Source organism: Silene latifolia, chromosome Y (assembly GCF_048544455.1).
Source record: "Silene latifolia isolate original U9 population chromosome Y, ASM4854445v1, whole genome shotgun sequence".
NCBI classification, from domain to species: domain Eukaryota; kingdom Viridiplantae; phylum Streptophyta; class Magnoliopsida; order Caryophyllales; family Caryophyllaceae; genus Silene; species Silene latifolia.
This window is the reverse complement of record NC_133538.1, coordinates 336,522,844-336,533,455: the sequence shown is the minus strand read 5'-3', so window position 1 is coordinate 336,533,455 and position 10,612 is coordinate 336,522,844. Positions and strand designations below refer to the sequence as shown.

Sequence of the window (10,612 nt, the reverse complement as noted above, 5' to 3'; positions counted from 1 at the left end):
GCCTATTAGTTGCACCCAAGACGATCTGAGATATGCCCTTTGATTATGCTAGAAATCAATCTAAAATTTTCTGTAAAATTTAATTGTCTTTGTGTTCTTGTGATGAGAAAGAGGAGGCTAGGTCAAGAAAAAGCATTGGGGTAGAAATAATTCTCTACCTTTCTTTTTATACAGACCGAAACTTGGTGTCAATTAAGAAAAGAAAATCTTTCCCTAATTTCGGCCAAGTGAACCGAAATAAGGAGTATTTTTCTCCTTATTTTGGTCTTTCCAAAAAATATATAAAGTGTGTTAAATTGTCATCTAGTGTGGATCGAACCCATGACCTCTGGGCTTGTGTACCCTCACTATTACCACTATGACACATTCAACTTGTTGATATTAAATACAAATGATTATATTTAACTACGAATTAACAGATTAATTCGTCCAAACTAACCTTATATATATTTAATTTAAATATAACTTATTATATTTAATTTACGAATTGTGATTAATTGTCTCAACTTAATATTATTTAATTTTCATTAAATAATTATCTCATCAACACATTGACTAACTTTTTAGTCATTTTGGGCATCAATGTAATTAAATTTCTATAACCACATTTCTCAAACACGTCTTATAGGTGTGACCTTTAGGGACCAGTTGATCACCGCCATCTGTATGATAATAACGTCAAACTTTCTAGCAAGCTAACCGTTATTAGGTAAACGTTAATCAACTGATTAAATATACGAAGTATACCCTTGTGAACCTGTAAGAGATTTACAAATGTTATCACACTAATTTGTGGAGGACACCAGCTCCAACAAACTCCCACTTGTCCTCACAAGTGTATGTGCGATAACCGATTCTCATATCCTATAAAATTTCTCCCACTCAATGTAAAACAATTTGCAAATCCGAATTTACAAAGGTCGTATTTTACAAGCGATCAGTATCAAGAGTGGTTTTCCCGACTAGAGAGTAACTTAACTGATAAACGAATCAACATTCGAGCATGGCCATGCATTTCAGTTACAACTCCTCGAGTGGCCCTGAGAAATAACTATACCTGATAAGGGTTGGATATTTTCTTCAACTCGAATCCTGCAGATTTAAGCACAGTATGAAATGACCCAGAAAAAATCTAATTAGCCCCAGTTACGGTAGACCGTGAGAAAGAAACCAAAGTCACCCAAATACTGCCTTAATCTCAAGAGATAGTTGATAGTCAAAAGAATCGACACTAGGAACACAATGGATGTCATATCCACGACCTGGCACCGAATGTTATTAAACATTTAGGACTCCATTACGTTGTCACAAAAAGTTGTCCTATGAGGTATCGTCATAATCTCGTATCTGTGATCAATTAGTCAATCGTTTAACTTATGGCTCGTTGAACCCACCATCAATCGACTGCACAATATAATAGTCGGAGTTATCTGCTCACATTGGCGATTACGGACCAAAACAAATATAATGTAATTCAGGTCACTTTATGGCGTTCAATGTTGTCAGTACAATCCACATGAAAAACAAAATATTATATATATAAAACGATGAAGTTATAAATAATATATTAAAAAGATAATGTATCAAATCCATAATCAAGTACTACAACTCTGGAACATGTTTAATTCCCATGGAATTAACATGCCCTACATGCTTATCATAATTCAACGGTTTGGTGAGAGGATCCGCGATGTTATCATCCGTCGCAATCTTGTCAATCACTATCTCTTCTTGCTCCACGTAATCACGGATCAGGTGAGCCTTCCGAAGTACATGTCTAGATTTATTGCTAGACTTTGGCTCCTTAGCCTGGAAGATGGCACCTCTATTGTCACAATAGATGGTGATCGGGTCATTCGAACTAGGAACTACCGAAAGCCCTTGTAAGAATTGACGCATCCATATCGCTTCCTTTGCTGCCTCCGAAGCGGCATAGTACTCGGATTCAGTAGTAGAATCTGCTACAACACTGTTTGGAACTCTTCCACTGACCGCAGCACCATTAAGAGTGAAGACGAACCCGGACTGAGATTTTGAATCATCTCGATCCGTTTGGAAGCTAGCATCTGCGTAACCGGTTGCGCATAGCTTAGTATCGCCTCCATAAGTCAATACCCAATCCTTAGTCCTCCGTAGGTACTTGAGGATATTTTTTACTGCTATCCAGTGTGTTTCACCTGGAGTCTTTTGGTACCGACTCGTCATACTCAATGCATATGCCACGTCTGGACGTGTGCATATCATGGCATACATGATCGATCCTATTGCAGATGCATAAGGAACAAGACTCATGCGCTCAATCCCTTCAGGCGTCGTGGGTGACTGAGACTTGCTCAACTGCATCCCAGTCGTCATAGGAAGGTTCCCCTTCTTGGAGTTGGTCATGCTGCACCTCTCAAGAACCTTATCCAAATAAGACTTCTAACTAAGTGATAACGTCCATCGTGATCTATCTTGGTAGATACGGATTCCCAAAATACGTTGTGCCTCACCCAGATCTTTCATCTGGAAATGGGTCTTCAACTATTCTTTAACCGAAGATAGGAGAGGAATGTCATTCCTAATCAAGAGTATGTCATCGACATACAATATTAAGAACTCAATCTTGCTCCCACTCGGCTTGATATATAAGCATGGTTCTTCGACCGATCGAGTGAAACCATACTCTTTTATCACTTGGTCAAAACGATGATTCCAACTCCGAGAAGCTTGCTTAAGTCCATAAATGGAACGCTTAAGCTCGCATACCTTCTTAGGATGTTTAGGATCTATGAAACCTTCGGGTTGCACCATGTACAACTCTTCCTCCAAATAACCGTTTAAGAAGGCGGTTTTCACATCCATTTACCAAATCTCATAATCATGAAATGCGGCAATCGCTAAGATTATCCGAATGGAACGTAGCATGACTACAGGTGCAAAAATCTCATCATAATGTAATCCTTGCACTTGAGTGAAACCTTTTGCCACAAGTCGTGCCTTATAGATATCTGGTTGCGCGTCTACAGAACGCTTTATTTTTTAAAGCCATTTGCACTATAGAGGTTTTACCTTATTAGGTAAATCAACTAGATCCCATACGTTATTCTCATACATGGAGTCCATCTCGGATTGCATGGCTTCGAGCCATAGCTTTGAGTCGGAACAGGCCATAGCACCTTTATAGGTTGCGGGTTCCGTACTTTCAAGAAGTAAAACGTCATTCTCCTCGACCATACCAATGTATCTGTCCGGAGGATGAGAGTCTCTACCCGACCTCCTAGGTTCCTCAGGAATATTAACCGTATCATCAGTTGGAGGTACAGCTTCCTCCATCTGTTCCACGGTTGTTGGTTCTGGAATCTCCGACAGCTCGAAGGTTCTATTACTTGACTTGTTCTCGAGAAATTCTTTCTCTAAGAACGTCGCACTAGCCGCAACAAAAACTCGATGTTCGGTTGGCGAATAGAAGTAATGACCAAATGTTCCTTTTGGATAACCTATAAAGTATGTCTTGACCGATCGCGGGCCGAGCTTATCCTCGTGTCTCCACTTGACATAAGCCTCACAGTCCCAAACCCGAATAAAGAACAAGTTAGGTACTGTTCCCTTCCACATTTCATATGGAGTCTTGTCGTGACTTTAGACGGACTTGATTAAGTATAAGAGCAGCGGTGACAAAAGAGCATAAACCCATAATGAATCGAGGCACTATGGTGTGACTCATCATGGATCGAACCATATCAAGTAAGGTTCGATTTCTCCGTTCGGACACACCATTCAATTGAGGTGTTCAGGTGGAGTTAATCGCAAAACGATTCCACAGTCTTTTAGGTGTTGATCAAACTCATTTGAAAGATATTCGCCACCACGATCTGAACGGAGTGCTTTAATCTTTCTACCCAGTTGGTTATGTACCCTATTCTGGTATTCCTTGAATTTCTCAAAGGACTCACTTTTATGCTTCATTAAGTAGACATATCCGTATCTACTTAAATCGTCCATGAAAGTGATAAAATATCTATAGCCATCTCTAGCGGTAATTGACATAGGTCCACATACGTCCGTATGTATGAGTCCTAATAGGTCACTAGCGCGCATTCCAACACCTTTGAAGGAAATTCGAGTCATCTTGCCAATGAGACATGATTCACACGTGCCATATGCAGAAAATCCGAATGAGGGAATAGTCCCATTATTGACGAGTTTCTTTACGCGTTTCTCATTTATGTGTCCCATTCGACAATGCCATAGATAGGTTTGATCTTTGTCACCAACCTTTAATTTCTTATTATTCATGTGTAATATTTCCGTGGTTTGATCTAAGATATAAATTCCATTCATGGAAACTGGTTTGCCATAAATCATTTCATTAAAAGAGAAAATACAACTATTATCCTTTATTGAAAATGCAAAACCGTCTTTAGCTAGTACGGAAACAGAAATAATGTTCTTAGATAAACTGGGTACATACTAACAGTTATTTAAAGATAACTCAAAACCACTAGGGAGTTGGATTACATATGTTCCCTTCGAGGCGTGACTACTCGTGCTCCATTTCGACTCGCAGTCCACATCACCTTTTTCGAGAGGTATGATGTTCTTTAGGCCCCGCAAATGATTACACAGATGAGAACCACAACCAAGATCTACTACCCAAGTTCAAACTTGCATGGTTAATCTCAATCATATGAATATAAGATGACATACCAACAGAACGACGCGGCCCGCCTTGATGTCCTCACGGTAGACGGGGCAGTTCCTCCTCCAATGTCCAGTCTTGTGACAATGGTGGCACTCTATGTCACCGCCCTTGCTCTTTGTCTTGCCCTGTGAGCCACTAGTCTCACCAGGCGCACTCTTACCGTTTCTTGGCTTCTTAAACTTTGGCTTACCTACAGCTAGGTCGCCATGAGCCTTGCCCTTACCTTTACTCTTGTTGTGAATCGTGAGAACATCCTGCTTCATGCTCCCACTCAATTTCATATCCTTCTCGGTCTGTACGAGAAGGGAGTGTAGCTCATGAGGACTCTTTTTCAAGTCATTCATGTAGTAGTTCGCCCTGAAAAGGGCAAAACCATCGTAAAGAGAATGAAGCATTCGGTCAATGACAATGCTCTCACTGATTCTACAATTCAGTGACTCCAGTTTCTCGACATTCTCAATCATGTGAAGAATGTGTGGGCTAACCGGTTGGCGTTTCTGGAGTTTCGCATCAAAGAAGCGACAGGTATGCTCATATGTAACGATTCTCGGTGCCTTTGAGAACTCGTTAGTGAGCGTGGTGAAAATCTTGTTTGCACCTTGGGCAATGAAGCGTCTCTGCAAATTGGTTTCCATTGCAAAGATGAGTACGTTCTTTATCGCACCCGCTTCCATAACGAAATCACTATAAGCGAGTGACTCGTTGATTCCTGCATTTAGGCCTGGGTTGACCGGCATTGGCTCAGTTAAATACCTGAGCTTACCGTCGCAGATGGCGCATTCCGTAGTGCCGCCTCCCGATCCATAAAATTGGACCCATCATTCTTGGGCCGAGTGGACTGATTCATTTGGTCCATGAACATTTTAAGCCAGGACGAACGATCTAGTGTGGCACTAGGCATTGGGATTGCGTTATTTCCAGCCATTTGTTGTAACAGTATTATTGATAATAGGCGTGTTCTACACTGTGAAAGAAGAATAAAATAATAAGCATGCATCGTTTTATTTTAAGTCTAATGAACTATTGTCATAACGCGAAGACTCAAAAACATTTATACAATTGACCTCCCTCAAGAATTATATAAATGACCCCAAGACTCAATTCTCTGTAAATTGATAAGCTAACCTGTTAGCTAATTCTACCGTTAGAATTCCTGGTCGATAAATTTCTGTAAATTCTATCTTTAGTCCATCATAATCACGAGAAACTCTTCGAACTATGATGTTGAGGTAAACTAAGTCAACACAACTACTTACCCAGCGTAGAAGGGGTCATATTAGGCCTACCGACGAAGAAGGGACTCATAGATGTTTGCCCTTATAAAGACTAATCTCAATTTCCGTTTTAGAGGAAGATCCCATCAACTATTTTTAATTCATTTTAAGTGAACTATAATCTAGCATGCGAGAATGATTTAAACTAATGTGATGGCTTATAGATCGTGACATCGCATGTCCATGAAAACTAACATACAACTATATGAGTCAATTTTCATGCATTTTAGTAGTAGGTGGTTTGGTTTTTAGGCGGAATATGATGCAATTACTAGCATGTGAATGAAAAGCAATAAAATGAAAACCGTAAAAAAAAAAAGAAAAGTCCTAGTGTGGCCTATCCTACCAAAATGAACAATAAATACAAGTTTGGAATCCATCCTTGGACCCGAGAAGCTTGTCTTGATGTTCCATCTTGATCCATGTAGCGGGAGTGAGCTTGAATCTTCATCTTTAGTCTTCTTTGAAATTACAATAAATAAAATTACATAATTGACCTATTAATTACATTCTAATTTCAAAACCCAAAACTAAAATAAAGGAGATTCGAGATCTCATAATTACATAAGAAATCATGTTCCTTCATTACGAAAACATAATTTGACTAAGGCCACACTAAGTATTACAAAATACAACCGATTGCAAAAATAAATACGTAAATAAAATTCATTCATTCGATTCATTCAACAAAAATAAAAGCATCAACTAAAATAAATTAAACATACATAATACAATACATTAATTATGTTGATTAATTTATCCAAACCACCTATTTAAATTAAATTAAGTTACAATTCCGCAATTTAATCACATTAATTTTATCCCCAATCCATATTAAACTTGTAATATGAATTCTATCCGTCAAAATTTTAAACCGCTTTAAAATAACTCGGTATCTTTAAATTGTGAACCGATTCACAATAACTAATTGGCCAAAATAAAAAATAAAAACAAAATCCAATTAAAATTGGTTCGGCTGGAAAAATAAACAAAAAAAAAATTTTATTTTTATTTTTAACAGCTACTTCACGGCTGATCATAAAAAAAAACCAGCCCCTTCCCTTTTTTTTATTCGGCAATTAAAAAAAAGAAAAAAAACTTTCCATAATTTTTTCCGGAAAAAAACTTTCCTTCTTTTCTTTTTTTTTTCTGATTCGGTAATAGAGAAAAAAAAACCTAAAAACGTTTTTTTTTTCACGGTATACCTTAAAAAAAGGAGCCGTCAAAATAATTTTCCTTTTGCGGCAAAAAGCCCTAATACAAAAATTGATGAAGAACAAAGTTTTTAGTTGCTAATAGAACATGGTTTAGCAAATGAATTAACAATCATGATTAATCTTATATGCTAAAACTATATAGCAAAAACAAGTTCTTGTATCAATGACATGATGATACTATATCTATTCTAACTTTATCTGCATTAAATCAAAATTTCCCAATACTTCATATGATAATTTTAACCGATTAAAACAATGATATGATCAAAAGAAATTGAATATAAATCATCAAACAAAAGGATAAACGAAATAAAAAAAAACGGGCCGAAAGAAAAAAAAAAAAAAAGGTCTCGGCTAAAAAAAAATTTCAACCGAAAAAAAAAACGAAACCCTAATTTATTTTCTCGAAAATTAGGTTATAGTTTACATACAAAATTTATGAAAATCATCAAAATTAAAATCGTAGCCTAAAGCTCTGACACCACTTGTGGGAAATAAATCTGTATACTTCCCTTAAACTAGAAGGATTATAACGATTTAATAAAGATGATCTAAGGTCATAAAATAAAATACATAAACATAACTAAAAAGATTTAGAATTAACCTTCGGTCCTAGCAAATATGGCCTAAGAACAATATCAAAATTGATATTCGCCTATTAGTTGCACCCAAGACTATCTAAGATATGCCCTTTGATTTTGCTAGAAATCAATCTAAAATTTTCTGTAAAATTTAATTGTCTTTGTGTTCTTGTGATGAGAAAGAGGAGGCTAGGTCAAGGAAAAGCATTGGGGTAGAAATAATTCTCTACCTTTCTTTTTTTACAGACCGAAACTTGGAGTCAATTAAGAAAAGAAAAACTTTCCCTAATTTCGGCCAAGTGAACCGAAATAAGGAGTATTTTTCTCCTTATTTTGGTCTTTCCAAAAATATATAAAGTGTGTTAAATTGTCATCTAGTGTGGATCGAACCCATGACCTCTTGGCTTGTGTACCCTCACTATTACCACTATGACACATTCAACTTGTTGATATTAAATACAACTGATTATATTTAACTACGAATTAACAGATTAATTCGTCCAAACTAACCTTATATATATTTAATTTAAATATAACTTATTATATTTAATTTACGAATTGACAGTTAATTCGTCTCAACTTAATATTATTTAATTTTCATTAAATAATTATCTCATCAACACATTGACTAACTTTTTAGTCATTTTGGGCATCAATGTAATTATATTTCTATAACCACATTTCTCAAACACGTCCTATAGGTGTGACCTTTAGGGACCAGTTTATCACCGCCATCTGTATGATAATAACGTCAAAATTTCTAGCAATCCAACCGTTCTTAGGTAAACGTTAATCAACTGATTAAATATACGAAGTATACCCTTGTGAACCTGTAATAGATTTACAAATGTTATCACACTAATTTGTGGAGGACACCAGCTCCAACAAGTAACACGGGAATAATAGGGGAATAACAGTAGAATAAAAGGATAACATATTCCTGCAATTTTTGTTAGTTCATGCATCTGATTTATATTGCTGCAATTTTTGCTTAGTATTTAGAAGCAACATTAATAGCGAGAATAGCGAGTGGAATAACATTAATAGCGAGAGAATAACAACACATTAATAGCGAGAATAGCGTAGACTAAATTTAGCAAACTACTCACATTGTTATTGCGAACACTATCCATTTCCACAAAGAATATCCGTTTTCTATTCAAAAATAACAACACATTAATAGCAGAATAGCGTAGAGAATAACACAACAAAGACGTGAGAATAGCGAGTAACACAGAATAATAGGGGAATAAAGTAGAATAAGAGGATAACATTAGAATAATAGGAGAGTATTAGTCCAGATTCATACCTCTTGATTTCGATTCTTCTTCATCATCGTCATCGAAGGGGGACTTTCAGCAAATGGAAGAGTACAAGTTCTACTGTTGTGGTTCACCCACTTCTTGCAGTTACCGCATCTTCGCTTCCTCCTTTGTTGCTTGGTCTTGGCCTTTTCTTTGGAGGACCTTAATCTTTTGCCACTGCCCTTATTCTTGGCCTTGTTTGGCGGTCGAAGGTCAATATCATTTGAAGCTGTGATGCCTAGAAGAGCCTCGATTTCCTGGTTTTTAGTCTTCGGTTCACTTGGTCCTGTGATGTTCTCCCTGAACTGTGTCAGGATTTTCTGCAGTTGCTTCATGTGTTTAACCGTAGCATAACTATCCATCACCCCGACAGTTGCATAAATTTCAGACCAAACCTTTGACATCTCAGCTTTCTTGATGTCATCTTCGTCAATGTCTTCTATCACCTTTCCATCTTCATCTCGAACAACTGGCCTGTAGGATTTCTTTGTCCATCGAGCAAGGACATAAGGGTCAGGTATCCTGTGGACCTGCCTACCATTCCACACCCACAGTATATGGCCACAGACAATGCCATGCCTCTCAAACAGCTTACATGCACATTTTCTCTCGTTAGTTTTGGTGTTAAATTCAACTTGGAAGCTCTTGTGCTTCAGTCCATCACGAACGTCATAGTACTCCACTGCCCCTACTGTTGTCAAACCCCCGACCCCCATGCTGCATATGGCATGTTTGACTTCATTCTGAAAGTCCGCAAAGATAGGATGGGTGTAGACAAGTGAGGCATGCATCTCTACCTTCATCGGCCCTACTTTCTCGAGCATACTATGTTCATTGGCATTATCCACCCTCCATTGTGTATGCCTTTGCTGCTCTATTGCGGAATTGTACCTCATCCAGAACTCGGCGAGGGTTCCAAAATGGCATTCAAACCTCTTGAAATAGCTGTTTGAACTTTCGGATCTCTGGGTTGTTCGCAACAAACAACCTAGAGGTAGATCCCGAAAGTATGCCGGTATCCACTTTTGTCTGATTGCAAAGACATACTTCAACCACCGGTTACTTTCCATACCATGGGCTTCAATAACAGTTTTCCAGTTCTGTTCAAATTCGTCTGGCTCGAGGTCGACATCCCAAACAACGGCATTTATGTCGGTCATAAATTCCGTATCATTGCAAATTGCCCTTCCCACTTTCTCAGGCATTTTCTGCATGATATGCCACATGCAGTACTTGTGGACATAATGGTTGAAGACATTTGGGCAGGCTTTTTTAATTCCAGGGCACTGGTCTGTAATTACACATTGAGTTCTTGCCGCCACATTGCTTCGAGGAATCTTTTAAAAATCCACTCAAATGAATGCTGACTCTCGAAGTCAAGTAACCCAGCTGCAAAAGTTACCGTCTTCTTGTTGTGGTCTACTCCGGTGAAGGGAGTAAACACCATGAAATATTTGTTTGTCCCATAAGTAGGGTCAAACGAGATCGTGTCTCCATATAACTTGTAGTTGTTTATCCCTTCCTTATCAGCCCAAATAACCTTCGTCAAACA

The 10,612-nt window shown here is 37.7% G+C and overlaps 1 protein-coding gene across 1 annotated transcript; it reads right to left on the bottom strand.

The window, feature by feature from the left end:
* Window positions 1-9,059: 9,059 nt before the first annotated feature.
* On the bottom strand, window positions 9,060-10,265 carry LOC141631452 (protein FAR1-RELATED SEQUENCE 5-like). The gene has a single exon (XM_074444119.1). It carries the CDS (start codon window positions 10,263-10,265, stop codon window positions 9,060-9,062), a length of 1,206 nt encoding a protein of 401 aa, XP_074300220.1.
* Window positions 10,266-10,612: the final 347 nt, after the last annotated feature.